At 39.8% G+C, this 24,559-nt stretch overlaps 1 protein-coding gene across 3 annotated transcripts in view; it reads left to right on the plus strand.

Annotated features, from left to right (window-relative positions):
* The window catches only part of TBCK (TBC1 domain containing kinase), a 167,410-nt gene that overhangs the window by 4,623 nt on the left and 138,228 nt on the right, over positions 1-24,559 (plus strand). For all 3 annotated transcript variants that reach the window (XM_036343987.1, XM_036343978.1, XM_036343998.1), the window contains exons 2-3: positions 4,640-4,860; positions 14,749-14,821. In XM_036343987.1, coding sequence (XP_036199880.1) covers positions 4,668-4,860; positions 14,749-14,821 — 266 coding nt within the window. In that variant the 5' untranslated portion in view covers positions 4,640-4,667. The remainder of the gene's footprint in view (positions 1-4,639; positions 4,861-14,748; positions 14,822-24,559) is intronic.

A 24,559-nucleotide genomic window follows, 5' to 3' on the forward strand; every position in this document is an offset into this window, starting at 1 on the left:
TAATTAGAACTGATTTCTGATTTAGCTAAACTTTTTCCAGCCCAGTGACGCACCGCAACTTCTCTTTCAGGCATTGTCATCAACACAGTAAATATCAACACGAAGCAGATTATTATTGTAGATCACGCAGGGAGAACAAAGGGTAAAATATTTAACTGCAGCATTGTTTCACTATATTCTGTGCAGTGAGAAAATTTGAAGTCATTTTCAAGGTCAGCCATTTCTTACTTTTTTTTCAGTTGGGTCAAGTTTCTTAGCTTTCTAAATCTCTGTTTTCCAGTGAATGAAAAGAAAATAGGATTCCATTGAGTCTCCTATCTACTTATTCCAGGACTTCTGCAAGGATCAAATGAGATGAGGCATGGGAAAATGCTTGACAAACATTTGGTTGAACTGCACCTGGCTATAAAGCAAGTCAGGTTCCTGGGCTGAAGAAACTCCAAAGAGGCTAGTCACTAGGGAGAGGAAACAGGGCATTCCTACGTGACGTTATTACCTGGTGCCCACAGCTACAGTTTCCAGGCTGGGCTGGGCTGGACTGTGGGTCACATTTTGTGCCATGTTGTCTCAACAGCGTCGGCTTCGATTTGGTGGGATGTCACTCTGGGGTGGTGGTGGGGCCTGTTTCCCACTTGGGGGAAGCCTAGTGTTGCTTTGTGGGTGCCAGGTCTGCAGTGCTGTCTCTGTAAATAGCCAGTGCATGTCACAGCAGCTCCTGCGTTGAGTGTCTGCCCCCTGGTGGTCAGTGTGTGTCATAGCAATTGGTCAGATGGTCGGACACTTAGCATATTAGCCTTTTTTATATATCAGATTTTTAAAAAATATGTTTCCCATACCTCCTTTTTTATGTAATGAGTGCAATATCTTCTCAAATCTTCCTAAATATATCAGAGTTGAATTTTGAATTTTTTAAAAATATGTTTTTATTGATTTCAGAGAGAAAGGGAGAGGGAGAGAGAGATAGAAACATCAATGATGAGAGAGAGAATCATTGATCAGCTGCCTCCTGCACGCCCCCCACTTGGGATTGAGCCTGCAACCCGGGCATGTGTCCCTAGCCAGAATCAAACCTGGGACACTTCAGTCCACAGGCCAACGCTCTATCCACTGAGCCAAACTGGCTAGAGCTGGATTTTTTTTATTTACAGAAGTTGTTTTCGTTGCCTCTAGAGCAGATTTTTTTTCTTGGTTTATTTTATTCTTTTCCTTTTGTTCTATAGTTATTCCTTAGCTATCTAGTGATTCCTGGAGAGTTCATTATTTAAGAACTAGAGGCCCGGTGCACAAAAATTTGTGCACTCGGGGGGGGAAGTGGGGGTCCCTCAGCCTGGCCTGTGCCCTCTCGCAGTCTGGGACCCCTCGGGAGATAACACCCTGCTGGCTTAGGCCTGCTCCCGGGTGGCAGAGGGCAGGCCCAATCCCTAGGTGCAGCCCCTGGTCGGGCTCAGAGCAGGGCCAATTGGGGAGTTGGGGCGCCGTCCCCTGTCATTCACAGAGCAGGGTGGATTGGGAGGTTGCAATGCCACCCTCAGTCATGCTCAGGGTAGGGCCGATTGGGGGGTTGAGGCACCGCCCCCTGTCACACTCAAGGTAGGGTCGATGGGGAGGTTGCGGCACCACCCCCTGTCACGCACAGAGCAGGGCCCATCAGGGGGGTTGGTACTCCTTACCTGTCACACACAGAGCAGGGTCGATCAGGGGGTTGGGGAGCTCCCCCCTGTCACGCACAGAGCAGGGCCCATCAGGGGCTTGGGGAGCTCCCCCCTGTCACTCAGAGAGTAGGGATGATAGGGGAGCTGGGGCACCTCCCCCTGTCACACACAGAGCAGGGAGGATCAGGGGGTTGGGGTGCCACCCTCTATCACCCACAGAGCAGGGCCGATCAGGGGGTTGGGGCGCTGCCACTGTCACACTCAGGGCAGGGCCGATGGGGAGGTTATGGCTCTACCCCGTCACACAGAGCAGGGCCCGTGGTTGAGAGGGGGCGGGGTTGGGGCGCCGCACCCTGTCACACACAGAGCTGCAGGGCAATCGGGGTTGGCGAGCTCCCCCCTATCAGGCACAGAGCAGGTCTGATTAGGGGGTTGGGGTGCCTTCCCCTGTCACGAACAGAGCAGGGCTGATAGGGAGGTTGTGGCCCCACCCCCTGTCACACACAGAGCTGCAGGGTGATCAGAGGGTTTGGGCGCTGCCCCCTGTCACGCTAATCCCGGTGCCGGGAGGCCTCTCGGCTCCGCTGATCCCGGTGCTGGGAGCCATATTACCCTTCTACTATATAGGATTGAGGCCTGGTGCACGTGTGGGGGCTGGCTGGTTTGCCCTAAAGAGTGTCCTGGATCAGGGTGGGGGTCCCCACTGGGATGCCTGGCCAGCCTGGGTGAGGGGCTGAGGGCTGTTTGCAGCTGGTCACACACCCTTCAGGGTGGGGGTCCCCACTGGGGTGCCTTGCCAGCCTGGGTGAGGGGATGATGGCTGTTTGCAGCTGGTCACACACCCTTCAGGGTGGGGGTCCCCACTGGGGTGCCTGGCCAGTCTGGGTGAGGGGCTGAGGGCTGTTTTCAGGCTGGCCAGTGACGGAAGCTCCCAACCGCTCCTTTTTTTCTTTTTTCTTTTTTTATTCTGGGCCAGCTTTAGCTCTGAGGCTCCAGATCTTAGGCCTCCGCTCCTGAAAGCAGGTATCTGGTTTGTTTCGGTTCTATAATCGAAACTCTGTATCAACTCCAGCTCTGAGATCCCGGCTCGCTGAAAGCAGGTTTCTGGGGTTTTGTTTAGCTTCTATATTTGTTACAATGTTTCTTAAACTGCAGGCTCAGAGGCCGGCAAGGCAGGTGGGGAATGTTGGAGTCCTCCGTCACTGAAGCCAGCAAGCCTCATGTTAGTTTCAAGCTGCCTGGCTGCCGGCCGCCATCTTGGCTGGCAGTTAATTTGCATATCTCGCTGATTAGCCAATGGGAAGGGTAGCGGTCGTACGCCAATTACCATGTTTCTCTTTTATTAGATAGGATTAAAGAAAGCTGTCTAGGAGCTTTACACATATGAACAGGATTATTGATTAACATACTCTGTTTTTGGATAGTTGAGTAGACAGTTAGATCTTAACTGGGGTCCTATAAGTTCCAAAATTAAGAGGAGATCTATTTTGTCTGAATCTGAAGCCTCTGATCTTAAGGGGCTGGGAAAACTTCTTGACTGTGTTATAGGTTGAAACATATCTTTCTGTTTCTTGTGATAGTACCCTTCCATATGCAAAATGCTTTACAGTATTTTCTTGAAATCTTTCATCAGCTTATGGTTCTTTTCTGTTCTCTTTCTTGTTATGAGTTTATATATTTTAAAACATTTTAATTCTTTTGATGAGGTTTCTGGGCAGACATATATATGAGAAGTAGCCTATTACCTTAATTTAGAATTCCAGATTTTTATTGTGAAAACTGAGAAGGGAAGATTGCAGTGCTTGATCAATAGAATGTCTTTTTAATGATACACCTGGGCAGGAGGGAAATTTTATTCAGGCCCTTTTTTGTTATGGTTTCCTTAATGTAAGTCAGATTGATTTTGGAGCAAGTTTCTTAATCTCCAGGCTGCTCTATTGCACAACTCTAAGGCACCATATGTTTTTGAGTCCATGCTAATAAGAACCCTCAGGATCTACACATGGAACATTTATCTCAAACCTGGTGGCAATACATTTGTCAAGATTCTTAAGGGGACTAAAACAAATCACATGTAAAACACCTAGCACAAAAATGAAAATTGATTAGTCATTTAAGTAACATAGTGCCTTCTGTTATCTAGTTGAATTTTTACTACGATAAAGAGTCCTTGATTATTTAAAGTGTCTGGTTGGTATCTCTATTTCCTATTTCGTGACTTGCCTCATCTATAAAAAGGAAAAATTCTTGGTAGTCTAGGGTTATTCAAGCTTTAGGTAAAGAAAGGAGCCTTATTGAAATTAATATGCAGTAATGAACTACCTCTAAACTCAAAACTGCCAAGCATTATTGAAAAGGAAATGTTCTATCTTTTCCTTTGAATGCTATTGAAAGTGTTTGACTTAGATTTAGAACTGCAGTGTAAATTTCTGTTTGGTAGTTTTTCTTCTTTGATATTATCTTGGAATTTTTAAACTTGACATCTTTTTACTTTGAAGTATTCAGATTGACATTTTCTCCAAGTTATATATTGACTTGAGGCCTGGCCCAGGAAATTCATGCATGGGTAGGGTCCCTAGGCCTGGCCTGCGATCAGGGCTGATTTTCCCCAGCTGCCGGCAGCCAGCCCCACCGCCCGTGCCCACCGCCACCCAATTCCCCATCAGGCGATCGGAGACTGCTGGCCATGGGAGGGACTGAGAGGTTGGCTGGCAGGGCCCATTGGGTGATCAGGGCCTGCAGGCTGGGGGCAGCTCCTGTGTTAAGTGTCTGCCCCCTGCTGGTCAGTGTGCATCATAGCTGACTGTATGTTCAGCTGTCCAGTCGATTTGCATATTATGCGTGTGTGTGTGTGTGTGTGTGTGTGTGTGTATGTATATCTATATCTATCTATCTATCTATCTATCTATCTAGTTAATCATGTTTAAGGTGAAAAAACACTGGTTTAATGTTTGGTTGATCTGTCAAAAAATTCTTTCCTTTTCCAGATTATCTTGGAAGATCTAGGACTCGGAGATGTTTCCCTTGAAGGATGTCGAAATGGGTGCCTTTACCTTCTTTGCCTCTGCTCTACCACATGATGTTTGTGGAAGCAACGGGCTTCCTCTCACACCAAATTCCATCAAAATTTTAGGGCGTTTTCAAATCCTTAAGACCATCATCCATCCAAGACTGTGCCAATATGTGGATATTTCTAGGGGAAAACATGGTGAGTTGTTATTTTTTCTCCATTCTGTGTTCTTTGTTACCTTGGTTAGGTTACAAATATACAATGAAAGTATGAAAAAGTCAGTACCTGTGTCCATGTGTGCCTTTGCCCTTCACTCCAGCCCAAACTCCTGTCAGTAAAAGCTCTAGTCACTTGAGGTTTCCCGACTACATTTGAATGATTTATGGTATATTTCTCAGATCTGAGAACCAGGATTTTTAATTTTCTCTTTCAGGGAATCCACATATCCTTAAACATATTTATTCACCTCTGTAAAAAGGAAATGAATGTTTTAATGTTAGAAACTTTATACTTTATTGGAATGTATTTTATGATTGAAAGTAGTTTGGACTCTCTTTGAATCAAAAGGAGTTGCTAAAAAATTTTTTTTCAGAGCTGCAGTAGTTTTTTCACATAGGATTCCAAGTAGAGAACTGACATAGAAAAGTTTAATCCTATTGGTTAAAAAGTTAATGTTTTACCAAGAAGATATTTACTTTCTTTTTAATAGTATAATAGGGTTCTTCCATATCCCCTATCTTAATCCATTCAGGCTTCTATAACAAAACACCATAAACTGAGTAGCTTATAAAGAACAAACATTTATTTAGTTCTGGAGTCTGAAAAATCCCAGATCAAGGCACCAGCAGATCCCATGTCTAGTGAGGCCCATTTCTTCACTGATAGTCATCTTGTCACTATAACATCACATGATAGGAGAGGCAAGGGAGTTCTCTCAGGCCTCTTTTACAAAAGCACTAATCCAATTCATGAAGGCTCTGCACTCATGACCTACTCACCACCCAAAGGCTCTACCCCCAAACACCATCCATTGGGGATTAGATGTCAACCTATGGTTTTTAGGGGGACACAAACGCTCAATCTATAGAACACGTACCAGTAAAGATGCTTATGGTGGCAATATTTTCTTTTTAATGATTGATTTTAGAGAGGGAGAGTAGGGGAGAGATAGAGACACAGAGAGAAAGAGAAACATCAATTTATCTTTCCATTTATTTATGAATTCATTGGTTGATTCTTGTATGTGCCATGACCAGGAATTGAACCCGTAACCTTGGCTTATCAGGATAATGTTCTAACCAACTAAGTTACCCTGCCAGGGCCATTATGGCAATATTTTTATTATTTTAAAATTATTTTTGGAAGCTTAATTGCATGCTGAGGCTCCATTTTTAAAAAACTGTTTTAGCTGCATCTCAGTCAAATGTATTTAATTTTTCTAACAATAATTTTTAAAAGTTAATCTTATATACTTGCTGTTATTGAGCTTTTTTCCTATAAAAATGGCATTTTCATGTGTTTTAGCTAATATTAAAGGTTCTCAATAAATGCAAACTACATTTTCTTTATTTTATTTTATTTTTTTGCTGAAAAATAAGTAAAATGAGAGTTTTTAGTATTTCAGACTATGCCTTAAAAATATTGGCTCTCACCAAAACCAGTTTGGCTCAGTGGATAGAGGGTTGGCCTACGGACTGAAGGGTCCCGGGTTCGATTCTGGTCAGGGGCGTGTACCTGGGTTGCGAGCACATCCCCAGTAGGAGATGTGAAGGAGGCAGCTGATCAATGTTTCTCTCTCATCGATGTTTCTGACTCTCTATCTCTCTCCCTTCCTTTCTGTAAAAAGTCAATAAAATATATCTTAAAAAAAATATTTGCTCTCAAAGTTTTATAGACTTTGAGTAGAAAAATGTTTTTTCTAATATAATTAATGGTTAATATTTATTGAGTGTCTATTATGAATTACACAGTATTCTAAATGTTTTAAATATTTTAATTTTATCCTCATTACAGAACCCTGAGGTAAAATCTATTATTATTCTCATTTTACAGATTAGAATATTGAAACATAAAACAATTAAATAACTAATTAGGAACTTTTTGCATTTTTGTTGTTTAAAAAAGTTTTTATTTAATAAATGGCTTTGATAACATGAATTAATGTTTAAAAATTTATAGATATCAACCTAGTTGGTTTGGCTCAGTGGTTGTTGTGTTGGCCTGTGGACTGAAGGGTCTTGGGTTCAATTCCAGTCAAGGGCACATAATTCAGTTGCAGACTCGTTCCCCAGCCCCATTTGGGGTGCATGTGGGACGCGATGTGTCTCTCTCACATCAATGTTTTTCAAGTTCTGTGTCTCTCTTTCCCTTTCACTCTCTTTAAAAATCAATGGGAAAAATAGCCTTGGGTAAACAACAAAATGATAGATATCATTTGGGACTTTTTACATGATTAAAAAATTGATATTGTCAATTCCTGAATGCCTCAAATACCCCCCTCCACCAATATACATCCAATTACAAAGTACAAATTCTAAAGAGTTTTCAGTTGTCAGGTTGGCCAAGTTCCAAAACCACTCTAGGAAAGTTTGGCAATATAGTAAATACTCATTATCATCTGTAACTAGTGACCTTAATTAATCTTGCTTATTTTGCATCTGCAAATTTGAAATCTGTCTTTCTTCACTTGTCTTCTCAAACTTTTGCCACTTTGCTCCATCCTTAGGACATTTTCATTCTTGTATCCTCAAGTGCCCTTTATTCCTTTCCACTATGTCTGGAAGTCTGTTTGGAGCTTCAGTTCATGTAACTGGGGTCTTACCCTCTGTCCAGGCTTTCTTTTCTTGGGAAAATGACTCAATAGTTCTAGGTACTGGTATTTCCTAAGTTCCTTCTTTTCCTTCCTTTACCTAAATGAGCCCCTGTAAATGCTGAACCAGGAAAAATCTTATTACACTAGAGGCCTGGTGCACGAAAATTTGTGCACCTCAGCCTAGCCTACACCCTCTCACAGTCCAGGAACCCTCAGGGGATGTCCTACTGACAGCTTAGGCCCACTCTCCAGGACAGGGGTCCTCCAACTACGGCCCGCGGGCCACATGCAAATACAAATATTGTATTTGTTCCCGTTTTGTTTTTTTACTTCATAATAAGATATGTGCAGTGTACATAGGAATTTATTCATAGGTTTTTTTTAAACTATAGTCTGGCCCTCCAACGGTCTGAGGGACAGTGAGCTGAACCCCTGTTTAAAAAGTTTGAGGACCCCTGCTCCACGGGGAGTGGACCTAAGCAGCAGTCTGGCCTCCCTCTGCGGGAGGCAACCGGCCAATTAGGGGAAGGCGACACCCCCATCATGCCTCTGCTGCTGCAACTGCCAGCCGCTGCGGCTGCCTGAGCCTCGGCCCTCACAGCCACCACGGCTTGCCTGAGCCTCGGCCCAGCCCTCATTGCCTGAGCCTCGGGCCCTCACAGTGGCAGCTGCCATCCGCGGCCTGCCTGAGCCTTGGGCCAGCCCTTGCAGCGGCAGACGCCATTCACAGCCTGCCTGAGACTCAGACAGCCACTGCAGCTTTGTCTAGAAGGATGTCCAGAAGACATCCGCTCTAATTAGCATATTACCCTTTTATTAGTATAGATAATTTTCCTGGGGATCACTATTGATGACTTTGTACAGGAACCTTTTTTTTAGCTATCAATATCAGGTAGGAATGGATCCCCTTAGACAGTAATCTCTGTTAGGCCTGAAGCCAGCTCAACAATCTGGGTAGTCCCTTTAGGCCTATCCACCATCTTGCTAGTTACTCTGCTTCCCCTGCTTGCTCTGCTCCTAGATTTCGGCAGCCCTCTCTTCTAGGGTAACATAACTCATAGATATGTATAAAATTTGTACAGTTTAAATTTGGCTGCCTAGAATGAAAATATCAGTGGTTATCAAAAGATCAGGGAATTTGATTATCTTGTTTATATTGGCAGTGCTCATTGTCTTGAAAAATTGTATGTATAAGGACTAAATAACCGAATTGAAAATGTGTTTATGTAAGGGTCTGTTTGTTCCAAAGCATCCCAGGCATTTCAGTTGCATTTAATTTGAAAAATTTGGAAGTTTCTGCTCAACAGTTTTATTTTTTTATTAATCTTCATCCAAGGATTTTTTTTTCCCATTGATTTTACTGAAGAGATTAGAAGGTAGGGGGAGAGAAAGAGAGAAACATATATGTGAGAGAGATACATCTATTGGTTGCTCCCGCATGAGCCCCCACCGACCAGGGTAGGAATCAAGCCTGCAACTGAAATACGTGCCTTTGTCTACGGCCATACCACCCTGAACACGCCCGATCTCGTCTGAAATACGTGCCCTTGACAGGAATCAAACTCAGGACAGAACCTTCAGTCCACAGGCCAACGCTCTAATCACTTGCCAAACCATCCAGGGCTCAACAGTTTCCTTACCGAATAAAGTTTTCAGTAATTTAACAACACATGATTTTGGTTTGGACTCCACTTAATTGCCGTATCAAAGAATTTTGGTTTGGGTTTCTTTTCCGCCTTTATGCCGTTCTTGCTATGCAGATATCTTATCTCTTGTCATTGTTATTCCCTCACTTCCCACCTTCCCCTTTGTATTTGGAGTCACATGTGAAATATGGTCTGTTTTAGTAACATTAAGTTTTCACACGTTGGATTAGCTCAGAAATCAGGCTTTCACTGTTTTCTATAGATCATTCAAAACAGAGTTCAAGATGATGTTAGTTTCTTGCTAACTCAGCAGGATTAAGTATTTAATCTCAAGAATAGTGGGCATTTTATTAGAATTTGAGATCTTTGTTTATAAAAGTAAAGTTGAGGAAAATATCTTCCTATCTAATAAAGAGGGAATATGCTAATTGACTACCATGCCCTCAAATATGGCAGTGCCCATAGCTAATAAGGAGGGAATATGCTAATTGACTGCCACATCCTCAAAGATGGTGGCGCCCAGTCCCTTCAGCCCTGCTGGGGCGCCTGCCTCTGGAGTCCCCCAGTCCCACAGCCCCCCAGCTGCCCAGGGCCGGCCCAAGGCACAGACGAGCCTCAGCTGTCGGCTGCCCAGCTGCCCAGGGCCAGCCCAAGGTGCAGGCATGCCTCAGCTGTCAGCTGCCCAGCCAGCCAGGGCCAGCCCAAGGTGCAGGCAAGCCTCAGCTGTCAGCTGCCCAGCCAGCCAGGGCCAGCCCAAGGTGCAGGCAAGCCTTGGATGGTGGCTGCCCAGCCGCCCAGGGCCACCCAAGGCTCAGGTAACCAGGGCCGGCCAAGGCTTGCACTGCCAGCAGTGGCAGCAGCAGAGGTGTGATGAGGGCATCGCCTTCCCCTGATCGCCGGGTCGCCTCCCACCCCTGAGGGCTCCCGGACTGTGAGAGGGGACAGGCCAGGCTGAGGAACTCTCCCGCTCCAGTGCATAAATTTTCATGCACCGGGCATCTAGTTAAAATATAAAAGGCAAATATAGCATGAAATACTTAAATTAACAAATTTAATGTTTTTCTTTTGAGATTGATATCTCATCAGTGTTTAGAAGCAGAATAAAGATTGTAAATTGTAATGCATCCCAGTTTATTTGAAATTTGTTATCCAGAAATATTTTGGTCGTTGCTAGTGAAATCATTTTAACTAATAGATTTTGAAATTCAGGTAGAGAATAGTAGAATTGTTAAGGACCGACAACATAATTTATTCTGTATTTCTAGCTGCATATAATTTTAATTGAAGTGTCTATGTCGGTTCAGAGTTCCTTCAGAGTAACAGAACCAATAGGATATATTTGATGATATTAATTTGTAGGAATTGGCATATGTGATTTTAGAGGAGGGATGGGTAAGTCTTCCTTAGAGTAGCTTCTTCTCTGTTCTTGGGCCTTTACTACTGATTCAATCAGGCTCACCCAGATTATCTAGGATAATCTTTCTTACTTAAAGTAAACCTATTAGAGATTTTAATAACATAAAATACCTTCACGGTAACACCTAAATTTGAATAACTGGAGGCTATATGCTAGCTATCTTGATTCAGAAAACTGACCATCACAGTGACCTAGTGACAGTACTGTTTCTTAAGCATAGAATTATTTTTGTCAGTTGCACCATATAAATATTTATTTAAATATTACATTTAAAAGGTAATGCGTTAGTCTCAATTTTTATTGTGAATAACAAAAGAATGATGCAGTACTGTCCTATATAATAAAAGTGTAGTATGCAAATTTTCCCCTCAACCAGAAGTTCATCCAGGAGTTTGACCAGGAAGCAGGGCTGGCTGAGGGAAGGGAGAGAGACCCTGGCCAGCCAGTGGTGGTGGCTACAGGAGGTCCGGCCAGCGGCAGCAGCAGGTGGCTGGGAGAAGGTAGGGAGTACTGGGCCAGCAGCTGCTAGGGACCCTGCCAGTGCACGAAATTCACGCACTGGGCCTCTAGTATTCTAATAACTTTTCTGATTACCTGAACACATTTACAAATTACCTTTTTGTTAAAAAATTATTTAATTTTTCTTTTAGTCCTCTACTTATTCAACTCCTTTATTATTTTTCTTGCTTAATATTGTGCTCTCTTCAATTTCTTATCATTGATTTCAAACATAAAATTCAGGCTGTATGTACAACATAGTGATACTTGGCATTCATCAGATATTTGTTAGAAGAAATATTATTTCACAGTTCTTGTATGTTCTCTTTAAAGTTCATCTTAGTGTTACATTTGTTTTTTATAAATGTTGCTGTTACATTGCTAATCTATATTTGGTACATGATTCCTAAATATTTTTGTCATATTTTCTGTGAAACTATATTATTTTTATAACATACAGAAGTTATTTTCAAACAGCAATCCAGAGTTTCAGGATGAAAACTCTCTAATGATTTCTTGGAAAAACTGGATTGTATTGGAAACAGTGTTTTGCTATATACTTCATTACCTCTGGACCTGTAAGTCTATTTCTTTCACCAGGTAGGGGAAGTTTTCTGTCATTATTTCTCCAAATAGGTTTTCAATATCTTGCTCTCTCTCTTCTTCTGGCACCCCCATAATTCAGATGTTGGCACGTTTGAAGTTGTTCCAGAGGCTCCTTACACTATCTTCATATTTTTTTATTCTTTTTTCTTTTCCAGTTGGGTATTTTTTGCTTCTTCATAATTCAAATCTTTGACTTGGTTCTTGCGATCCTCTAGTCTGCTGTTGGATCTCTGTATAATATTCTTTATTTCAGTCAGTGTATGCTTAATTTCTAGTTGGTCCTTTTTCATAACCTCGAGGGTCTCACTAGACTTATTGAGGGTCTTACTAAATTTATTGGCAGTTTCTAGAAAATTCTTGAAAAACCTTAAAACCGTGGTTTTGAACTCTATATCCAGTAGTTTGCTTTCCTCAGTTTCTGTCATTTGTGACCTGTTTCTTTGTCTCCACAATTTTTATGCTTCCCTGTGTTGATAGAGTGGCTTTGTGTGCTAGGTGTCTATAGGATCGAGTGGCTCAGCCTCCCCAAATACCTGAGGTGGACACTCTTGGTGCACCCCTTTGTGGGCTGTGTGCACAGTCTTGTTGTAGTTAAGCCTTGATTGTAGTTGGTATCACTGGGAGGAATTGACCTCCAGGCCAGTTGGCTGTGAGATTCAGCTGTGTCTATGGTGGGAGAACTTCTGTGCTAGAGACACCCTTATGGGGCAAGACTTGCTTCAGTGGGGCTTTGGTGCTCACTGAGTCTGCTCCCTGAGTGTGTGCCTTATGGATCTGAGGAGTTGTAATCTGCATGGTCCCACTCTGACCACTGGGTACACTGGCACGTGGATCTCTAAGGAGGTGCTAATTTTGCCTCTGCCTGAGGCTACCCAGCAGGAGCTACAGAGAGATCTGCAGATTCCTCTTCTTCGTTTGGGATTTGGAGGGGCCCAACTGTGAAGCACTGCAATCTGCTGTGGGGCCTTGGGCCTTCTTTTGGATGCTCTAGGTCTCTCTGACCCAGCTGCAGTTTGTTAGGTAATTTTAGATTGCAAAGGGCCAGGTCATTCATATGCAAAAGCCTCTGTGCACAGCTTGGGTGGGGCAAGGTCTCAGGGAATCAACAGGGCAGAGCAAACAGCTATGGCTGAGCCTCAGCCCTGACCTACGAGGTCCCGGGTCTCAGTGTCCCGCGGTAATTGCTGCAAGCACCTCTGAGAGAAAGCCGCCCTCGAGTTCTGCTCGCTACCAGACAGTCCAGTTTCTTCCTGTATGAGTCTGGGTCCCCAGAAACTCTCCCAGAACTGGAGTCAGGTCCGTGGGGAGCTTGTGTCTCCCTCCTGATTGAAAAAGACAACCACGTCCTCAGTTGCCAGCCCTTTCCACGTGTACCTCTGTACCTCTGCACTTTACTTCCGAACCTCCTCTGAGTGTCAGTGTGCTTTTGTCTTTCCTTCTAGTTGTAGAATTTCCACTCAGCCAGCCTTCCTGTGGTTCTGGATGATGTCTGTTTTGTCTTTTAGTTGTATTTTTGAAGTGGTTGTGCGAGGCAGCAATTTCCGGTGTTTACCTATGCTGCCATCTTGGTTTCTCCCTGAAAGTGATAGCTTTTATTTAGAGCATTTTTAATTTTAGTGTTTCAGCCCATTCTGTATGATGCCACCATCTCAGAGAGTTTCAGCTTCCAAGATCTGACTATTCCATATCCTGCCCTCACATTTCACTTGACTGCCTGTATGTATACCATTTCCCATTTCTACTCCCCCATGTAAGACCAGACCTTGAACTAATTGTTACCGAGTTAATTCCTTTTACTGGATTTCCTACTCTGAAATTCTCCTTTCCTATCTTCTATCTCATTTTTCTACCTTTGCTACTTTTTATTTTCACCACACCTCTGTGTGATTTTCACTATTCCTTGTCTCATTGCACCTTCACTTTTTTTTTTTTTTAAATCCTCACCCGAGGTACTTTTCCATTGATTTTTAGAGGGAGTGGAAGAGAGAGGGAAAGAGAGAGAAACATCACATCAGTGTGAGAGAAACGCATCTTTGGTTGCCTCCTGCAAGTGCCCTGACCTGGGCCCAGGCCAGCGAGGAACCTGCATCCAAGGTCCTTGCCCTTGACCGGAATCAAACCCGGGATCCTTAGGTCCGTAGGTCAACGCTCTGTCTGCTGAGCCAAACCAGCTAGGGTGCACCTTCACTTTTTTTATCTTTGCCATTTATATTTTGTGATAACTTTCTTTCTTATCTAACCTTGAATCCACTTTGTATGGATGTTCACAATATTGCAATTTCTTTTAAACCCTTAATCTCTTCTGAAATGACCTTATTAAAACCCCATCCACTTGTAAGCCCCATTGTACTTTTCTCTTGTTTTTCTTATATTAATTCGTTTACAAATATACATACATTTGCTACTATGTCAGACAATGTGTTAGTTACTAAGGTTACTGATGAAGGAAAAAGTATAACCCTCAGAATTGTGCTGTCTCATTCATAGATCTGTTAGAAAATAAAATTACATCATAATATTGATTGTGCCTAACAAAATTTTTATTACATAGTTTAGAAGGCCCCAGGATATTACAAACAATCCCACGTCACTTTTCTGTTCTTTCTCTATAGTCATGATTCAGAATATTTCTACTTTTCTCAAGTTCCTGCACTCAATTTCACAGACCTTTTGTTGGACCCAGGCTATGAAAATAATCTGTTCCTAGCTTCTAATTTTCCCTTCCCTTCAAAATTTTTTTATATCTTCACCCAACCTTTTCCTTCTCCTAGTCTATGTCAGAGGAAGAATCACTTTTTTCCAAAGGTTAGCCTTTCTATCTATTTTTCCTGATGTGTTTTCCATGGGAGAAAAACACAAGATGAAAAAATATTATTTAATGTATTGTTTTATTACACATTGATCCTGTTATTATACATATTTGGTAATTATGTAGTTAATATAGAGTTTGAAAATCTCTTTTAAAATATCATTTGTACTATATGTTCATATATTTAGTGAGATGTATTATTTTGTTATTAAAATGTATAAAATGTTGTAAAATGTTAGTAAAATGTTATTAAAATATGTATATAACATATAAAATGGATTTGTTTTGTTTTATTCAGAGAGACTGGTGGTAGTGGCTGAACACTGTGAACAGAGCCTAGAAGATTTACTCCGAGAAAGGAAACCTGTGAGGTACTATATAATATCAGGAAAATTAAATGAAAAGCAGAAGTTAGCAAATAAAAAGTCATTTTAACTAGTAACGGCAATGTTTTAGTTTCTTCTGTTATTATGATAAAACCCAGGTGCAGATATTCATTTAGGGAAATTTAATTCATAGACCTCATAGAAATTTATCATTGACATTATCCAGTGTTCAACTTTTGTGAAGTAGGCATTCTCTGAAGCACTTGACAAAAAAATTCCTATGGAGAATATATGTGACAATTTTGAAATCTTTTTAGTACTAAGCAGTTCTGTAGCTGAGATTAAGAGTATTTTCCTGAAAGGGGTACTTGGTAACTTATACAGGATACTAGTATTCCTAGGGACACAATGAACTGTATTATTTTCAGACCCTTTTGAAGAGTATAGAAAAATAATATTATGGCTTGGGTGAAATTTAATGCAACAGTTTAAATTCAATTATTTCAAGACTCAGTATATTTATTTTCTATTTCAGGCATTCTTGGCAAGAAGAGCATATGGTCTAAGTTTTATTATAAATATTCTATTAAATGAGCTTCTTCACAGATTTTTTTGAAAATATCTTAAAATTATCAAAAATATTTTTTTAATGCATAAAGAAAGCTATACCAAACCAATGAAAAGTGCTTTCCAAGAGTCTTTATAGGATTATAATTATTCTAGTTTAAAATTATTATTTTTAGTGAATACTTTTTAACTGCTGCTCTGTTCTAGTTGAAAATAAATCTTTCTCAAGGGAGAAAAATATGTATCTTACTAAATGGTAGTAATTTAATAGAAGTAAAAGAAATAAATTGAATAAAAGTACTTTTCGTGCTCCTTTAAATGATTTGGTTTTAAGCAGTCTTTGGCATGAAACATGCAGTTATCAAGTATATTATTACCTTACTTGCTTCTTTAGAAAAGTCTAATCTGACCATAGGAATTAAAAGTCATTTTTCTATATACTTAGAAGTAACTCATGCTCACTTAGTAAATGTGTTTTATAATTATAATTCTTGCATGTCACACATTTTTTATTTTCTTTTTAAGAATATATTACTCTTTGATCACCAGTTTAAGTTTATACTTTATAGGCTACAGATGCTGTGAAAGATATTTAATGTTAAATTGAAAACCAATTGTAACCACATCTTTATGGAAAAAAAACACATACTTTATTTTAATTCAGGCTGGATTAAATGAGAATAAAAATTTATAATACATTATATATGATGAAGAAACCTCTAACTAGCTCAGGGGTGGGCAAACTTTTTGACTCGAGGGCCACAATGGGTTCTTAAACTGGACCGGAGGGCCAGAACAAAAGCATGGATGGAGTGTTTGTGGGAACTAATATAAATTCAAAGTAAACATCATTACATAAAAGGGTACAGTCTTTTGTTTTTTTAGTTTTATTCATTTCAAACAGGCCGGATCCTGCCCGCGGGCCGTAGTTTGCCCATGGCTGAACTAGCTAGTCAGCTTTGGACAATTCTCTTAATCGTTTTCCTTATCTGCAAAACAAGGAGTTTCACTTGATATAGGGATCATTCTAAAGGACATTGTTGTCAACTTTATATTGTATTTAATATGCATTACATTTGATAATATAATATTTACCAATTGCCTTTATAAGTACATATTTTTATGTTTTCTTATACCAGTACTAGAGGCCCAGTGCATGAATTCATGCACCAGTTGGGTCCCTCGGCCTGGCCTGTGGGATTGGGCTGAAACTGGCTCTCTGACCCCCAAGGGGTTCCAGATTGCAAGATGGTGGAGGCCCGGCCGAGGGACCCGACTGGTGCACAATCGGGGCTGGGAAGGGATGCAGGAGGTTGGCCAGCTGGGGAGGGACCGCGGGAGGGCTCGAGGGCATGTCCGGCCGTCTCGCTCAGTCCCAATCAGCTGGACCCCAGCAGCAAGCTAACCTACCAGTTGGAGTGTCTTCCCCCTGGTGGTCAGTGCACATCATAGCGACTGGTGGACTCTCTGCCCCCTGGTGGTCAGTGCACATCATAGCGAGCGGTTGAGTGGCCTTAGCATATCATTAGCATATTACGCTTTGATTGATAGAACGGCTGACCAGACACTTAGCATATTAGGTTTTTATTAGATAGGATACATATTAAAGTATTATTGTCCTTTAAATGGTAGATTTCCTGACAGGAGAATCTATGACAAATCTAAGTGTAAAATCATAGTGCTGTAATTTAAAAGGGTAAATTGTTATAGAAACTCTATTTTATGATCCAGCAATCCTACTCCTAGGTAGAGGATCTGCTCAAATTCTGGGCCCTAAGTAACTCATTTGCCTCAGTCTAGTAGTCTCTGCCTTGCCTTGGTACTTAACCAAGAGAAAGGAAAAATACATGACTACCAAAATATTTGCACAAGAATAGTCCCAGGAATATTATTCATAGTAGTCCCAAACTGGGAAGAACTCAAATGCCCATTAGTGGGAGAGTGGGGTAAGCAAATAAGGGTATATAAATCAACAGTACTGATATTTGCAACAACATGATGAACCTTAAAATTATTATGCTGAGCAAAAGGAGCCAGACACAATAGATTATATTCTTCTATATATGTAATGTTCTAGAAAAATCAAAACTCATCCATGGTGGTAGATATAAAAATAGTAGTTGGGGGAAGGGGTAATAGAAGAATTTATTTAAATAGCATTGAGGGACCGGAATGTTGTAATGGAAATTTTTTACTTTTTGATCAGGGTATTACATGGTATATGTTTTTTTTAAAACTTGTCAAAACTCACTGAGCTATACACCTAAGATATGTACATTTCACCTATGTAAATTATACCTTTTTAAAAAAGATGCTTTTATTGATTTCAGAGAGATGAGGAGAGAGGGAGATAGAAATAGAAATATCAATGATGAAGGAATCATCTATTGGCTGCCTTCTACACGCCCTCTACTGGGGATCAAGCCCAAAATCTGGACATGTGCCCTGACTGGAAATCAAACCATTACCTCCTGGTTCATTGATTGATTCAACCACTGAGTCACCCAAGCTGGGCTATACCTTCTTTTTAAAAAAAGTTTGTTAAGCTATTTTTTTACTGTAAGAAAGCCACAATATTATGTTGTTAAGATGCTTGATCCAGTGGCATACTTCTGTGTATTTCTTTGTTTCTATAAGGAGAAATAATTTGAATTAGTTATTGCTTCTTAACAAATTACCACAACACTTAGTGGTTTAAAAGAGCTATAAACATTCATTATTTCATACAATTTCTCTGGGTCTGGAATTCATAAGTGGATTAACTGGGTTATTCTAGTTCAGGATCTCATGAGGTTGCCATCAATATATCAGTTGGGACTGTAGTCATCTGAAAGCTTGACTGGAGTCAGATGATCTATTTCTAGAGATAGCTCATTCATTTTGTGCCAGTTGTTGATAGGAGGCTTTAGTTCCTCCCTGTCTAGATGGCCTTTCCACAGTCTCTTGGCTAGCTTCAGAGCCTGGTGGATAAGAAATAATGTTCTCCAATAATAGATACAGAGGCAGAGCTGCCTCAAACAGATTGTCAAACTGCAGCAGGAAGGCCGGGGAGGGTTGGGGGGCAGGAGGTAGGGGGGTAAGAGATCAACTAAAGGACTTGTATGCATGCATATAAGCATAACCAGTGGACATAAGACATTGGGGGATAGGGGAGGCTAGGGGACTGTCTAGGGCGGGGGGATAAAATGGACACATATGTAATACCCTTTGTAATACTTTAAGCAATAAATTAAAAAAAAAAAAGAAATAATGTTCTCAAAATTACTCAGTATTCATTTATGGTATTTGGGGCAGAAGAAAGGAAGTACTTTACCCTATGAAGAGAAGGTAGAGTATGAAGAGAGTATCCAGAAGTACTAGAGCTGGAATAGGGTCTCCACAGACATAGCTATGCTACTATCCGAATTGCTCTGTATCGGAATTGATGTTACTCATGGTCTTGTTTTCTCAGCCATTCCAAAGGACTTCGAAACTACTAGAGTAGTTTTCTGATCATCAGGATGATAAACTGTAGTATGTTTCTTCTGATCTCCACGTTTTCCTCTCTGTGCATATATGTTCTTCCTTTACTTATTAAAAGAACTGAGGCGGAAAAGAGAAACTGGTTACTCAGAAGAGATATTTCCATTTTCATTGTTTTACCTCAACTCTTTTGGTTTTTTTACTTTCACTTGTACTATAAAAGGATAAAGTTGATGGATAAGCATGTTTTGCCAATAAGAAGAAATCCATTAGCTTATGAAATGTTTTCTTTTTCTGTGTTCATTATCCTTGTTTTAGAAATGATAAATCTCATAACAGTGAACACCAGTAGTTTCAATAGTGTAAAGGTATAAAGAAGCCACCTTCTTCAATGCCTTTGTATATGTCTTCATGAGGATAAAATGTTATAGGTGAAAGCATATTCTTTGAGCAAGTAGATAAACGTGAATAGGATTAAATGCAAATTTCATATTGTCTTTTATGCCATTTACATTTTACAACAGTCTTTTTCATTTATTTAAAATAGAGCATACAGCCCTGGCCAGTGTGGCTCAGATGGTTGGGCTTTGTCCTGTGCATTGGAGATTGGGGAATGGTGGAGCGGGAGTTGCTGGTTTGATAACCAGTCAGGGCACATGCTTGGGTTGCAGGTTCCATCCTGGTGAGGGGCATGATGGAGGGAGCCGATTGATGTTTTGTTCTCACATAGGTGTTTCTCTTTCTCCCTCTCCCTTGCCCTCTCTCTAAAAATCAATTAAAATATTAAAAAAATAAAAGAACACTCAGTAACTTTTATGTATATATATTCATGTAATATATATAAATTTTTGTAAATAAAATACTATTTTTTTCAGCATTATGGTCATAGACTAAAATTCAATATTTTCCTTGTTCTTTTTGGAATGCTACATTCAGCACTTATTGTCTTTGAGTTGAAATGTATCTGTCAGGGTCAGTTTTAAGTTGTTAGCTGATCCATCCACCTAAATTAGCTTTGTGGAAAACTGATTGACTTTCCACATATTTGGATTGCATTAGCCTCCAATAACAGAGCAGGTTTCATGTGCAGAGTTGATGTGCTGAAATTTTAATTAATTCTGTAACCTGTTTATGGAAAGTGAAAAGATGTTCTTATGGCTTATAAATCACTTCTTTCCCCAACTGCCAAAAGTAAACACCCTGCACCTGTAAAAAAGGCTGATGCAGAGTAAACAGGAAATATATTTAGATGGGATTGCAATTTGAGACCCATGAATTTTACTTGTCCATCTGCCTTTATTGCAAAACTGTAAGCTGCTAGTTGTCTGGTAGTTATTTACAGTTGATTGTCTAAACTTAAACATCATTCAAGACGTATACCTTACTGGATTTACATTTTAACATCTGGAGGTTTCAGGTCCTACTAGAAAATTAAGCATTCTCTCTTTTTATAATTTTAATGGCTGTAGAACCCTTTCAAGAATTCATGTTATCCAAACTGTATGACCTGGAAGTATTATTGAGTCAGTCTTTTGTAAAAAAATGTATTTGTGTAGATAGTTTGATAACCTGGTTTGAAAGAGAAAACTCCTCACCATTTTTTAAGAGTCTACTCAAGCCTGAATATGAATAATTAATAATTGGAGAATGCTGTTCTGCTTTTAATTTTTTTTAATGTTACTTGTTCCAGAGTTCAATTTTGTCAATATTTCTCTCCAGTTTTAGTTAACTGATCAAAATTATTTGTTGGAAACATAGAGGCATGGAATTAAGTTAAGCTCCTATAACCAGTAGGTTGCTAGAAAAAAACTAAAGTGTTTAGAAGATTTGTTTGAAAATCATTTCCTCTTTGATGCCTGTGAATATATGCTTAATTGCTACCCTAAGCCAGATTCAAGATATTGAAAAATGGAGAAATGTAAATCTCAACTCCTTTCTGAAAGATTTTCCAGAGAATATTAAAAAACAGATACATTTTCATCACTCTTATTAAAGGAAGCATGAGGAAATGGTTGGCTTTTTATGTGTAGGTGCTATTTAGAAAGCATTTTCCCTTTCTGTTTCTGTTATGCAGAGCATGTACTTCTGCTTAATCTATAAACATGCCAGCAAGTGTAGTTCATAGACAGATAGTCAGCAGAATTTTGGCACATACAAGAAAGTTTCTGCATTGTCCTTAAATTTGCAAGTGAAGAAGGGTGAGTAGTGCAGGTATGTTTCTTTAATAAAATGTAGTTTGTCATATGTTTTTAGGGTTATGGTTCTGAAAATTTACCAGAGCATGTTCAGCATTGCAGAGGTTGTACATGGAGACTTTGATAGGAAGCAGGCCTAGCCTGTAGCTGTTCACTAGCTTGTTGGAAAACATGATCTGACTTAACTCAGATGAGTAAGTTTTACTTGACCCTATTAAAAGATTGCCTACTCACAGAATTAGATATTCAAAGAATTTGGACACACTGTAGAATGCAGTCCAGAATTGGATAATGAGCCACGTGGCATAGTCATCGGAAATAGATAGTAGTATTCTTTTTAGGATGTTACCTGATGGTGGATGTTGAGGCACATTTTCTTTCTTCAAGGGTCCTAGTTCCAAAGTGCATTTGAAATTATTGCTGTGTAGTCAAGTAACTTAGAGATTTATATAATTGATATATATTTTTCTTTCTATTTTATTGTTTTGTCTAAAGAGAGAAAATAATACCAAAAGATGCTCTTTTCCGAGGCTTGGAATCCTGCAGCTACCTTTTGCATTCTCCCTCTCCAGTATCCTATATGCTATTCATTGTCAAGTATTGTTAATACAGCCTTGATGCTATTTCTTGCCTCTCTGCTGTCCTCTACAATCTTTAGTTTAGCTCTTCATTATCAAATAGCCCAACTATTGCATGGCAACTTTCTCCTAACTGGTCTTCCTGCCTTTAGTCTTTCCATATTCCAATCATTCCTACTTACTGCTAATATATTAATATTTTTAAAAATCAGTTCATTCCCTGCTCAAAAACATTTGGCTGCTCTCCATTTTGTGTGTGTATGTGTGTGTGTGTGTGTGTGTGTGTGTGTGTGTAGAAAATTCATTATATAGTCATCAGACATGACTTCAGTCTAATTCTTTATTTCCAAATAGTGTATAAATTGTACAAGTAGTTTTTGTTATTACCAATATATGCTTGAGAAGATTGAGTGCCAGAGAATTGAAATATACCACGAGAACTGTGCTATCTTTTTGCCCAACAGCGTATTTTCATGCCTTAGCATAATGTATAGCACTTGTTCAAGGAATTCACTTAACTCACTCTGTAACCCTCTATACCAGTGGTTTCAACCTTGGCTGCACATTAGAATCACCTGGGCATCTTTTTAAAAATCCTGATTTCCGGGCCTCATCCCCCAGAAATTCTGTTTCTTTGTTACTAATGTTGTGGCCCCACCCCATAACAAAGAAACAGAAGTTCCGGAGGATGAGGCCCAGAAATCAGGATTTTAAAAAGATTCCCAGGTGATTCTAATGTGCAGCCAAGGTTAAGAACCACTGCTCTATACTAAACCACTGAATCAAAGCAAAAATTGTGTTTCCCTTCTCCAAATTTCTTTATTATATTGGATCTCTTTAGTTGCAAGGTAACTTTCCCTTTCTACCTTGTAATAGTTTGCCTGCAATTATAGAATTAAGAAAAGTATGGTTTATCTTCCCTAATTAACTATACCCTTTGGCATGTATACTATAATTTTTCATTTTTCTGTGTCCTAAAGAATAACTTCTTATAATAATGTGTGTATAGTTAATGTGTTGTAAATTAATTTGAATGAACTGATTGTTTTTAGTTTAGTCACACAGTTTGAATTCTACTTCCCTATTAACTTTCTTTTAAATCATGTGCCATAATTTTATTTCCCAGACAAATGACTTTTGGTGAAAATATTATGCAATTGTTACTTTGGTAATTTGTTAATTATTTTCTTGAAAATTTTTAAACTATTTTTATTGTTGGTACTATTACATATATCTCCATTTCTCCCCCCCTCCCTCCCATTGCCCACCTTCACCCAATCCCCGCCCCTCCTTCCCTCCCATCACTCACTGTTGTCTGTGTATATGGGTTATGCATATATGTTCTTTGGTTACTCTCTTCACCTTCTTTCATCCAGTGCCCACTCCCCTCCCCTCTGATAACTGTCAGTCTGTTCCATGGGAAATAATTTTTCTTTTTAAAAACAGAATGATTAAAGGAAACAACTTGTTGACTTCCATTCTCATCGTTCTGGGGAAGAAGGCACTTCTAATTTCATTCAGGTTGTTGGCAGAATTCAGTTCCTTACAATTGTAGGACTGAGATTACTGTTTACTATCTTGATTACTGTCCATTGGAAACTGCTCTCAGCTTTTAGAGGCCATCTGCAGCTCCAAAACTAACAATGGAGAATCTTGTTCATATCTCATCTCCCTCATGCCAGGAATCTCTCATTTCCTCTGTCTCTAACCTTTAGATATAGATTTCAAGGACTCATATGATAAGGCCAAACTCACCCAGACAACCCCCATTCTTAAAGTCAGCTGTGCCATATAACATAATGTGATTATGGGAGTAAAATTCATCATATTTAGTGTTGGTGGTTATGCAAGGTGCATATCAGGGAGCAAATATCTTGGGGACCATCTAAGAATTCTGCCTATCACAGTTTATTTAGTAAAAATTTGGGGAAAGTTTTTAGTGTCTTAACAAGTTTGATCTTTGGTTTTCTTGTTTGTATTAGTAGGTCATTGTGGCTGAGATGGTGGAAACTGTAGTGCAAGCATGTCAAACTCCAAGGCTAGCACAGGCCAAAAAAACAAGGTTTAAGTTTATGTGAGCCGCAAAAAAACCAAAAACTTTAATTTTCATAGAAACGTAAGTTTATTTCAATAGAGACATTCTGAATACAAAGGGCTGAAATAAATGAGTAATCGTTAACATAAAATAATAGAACATTTTAATAAAAAATAATATTACTTTTGAACATTAACTTACCAGACACTGAATAACTGTACAAATTAATAAGCATAACACAAATAAACCTATTTTTCTTGTTCTCCGAAAGTGAAATATTTTCTGTTGTGCACACCAAACAAGTCAGTACAAAACTAATGACATGGTAATCGGCTGCTAAAATATTCACTGTTAGTATTAATGGAGAGAAATGGTGCACCTGCACGTAAGGGAAATGAATGCAACACGATTATAGTAATTAGTCATTAGCAAACGTTGTAGTTCGTTATTAATAATTATGTATAACAGGATATTATAAAAGTTAAGTTACAAAATTTAGTTACATACCATTATATTGGCTGGGCCGCAAAAATATTCATTGTGGACTGTATGTGGGCCATGGACCGCGAGTTTGACATGCTTGCTGTAGTGTGTCAGGAGTCACCAAACCCACTCCCAGCTTCAGTGATTCACTGGAAGCAAGCAGGGGATTCACAAGTCATTGAACTAATTGGTTACATTGTACTCATTTTGTTATAGCAAAAGTGTCCAAAGTAAAATCAATAAAGGTAAGAAAAGTGGGGCTAAGTATGGAGGAAAGCAGGCACAAAGCTTTCTGGAGTCCTCTCCTAGGAGAGTTATACTAGTAGATGTACTTAATTCCTCCAGCAGCTAATTGTGGCATGTGCAAAGTGTTGTCTGTTAGAGAAACTTGCCTGAGTCTGGGCGTCTAGGGTGTTTGTCGGGGGTTAGTCACGAAGGCACTTGTAACTGAAGTTACTGATGC

This window comes from Myotis myotis, unplaced genomic scaffold (genome assembly GCF_014108235.1).
Source record: "Myotis myotis isolate mMyoMyo1 unplaced genomic scaffold, mMyoMyo1.p scaffold_m19_p_1, whole genome shotgun sequence".
In the NCBI taxonomy this organism is placed as follows: domain Eukaryota; kingdom Metazoa; phylum Chordata; class Mammalia; order Chiroptera; family Vespertilionidae; genus Myotis; species Myotis myotis.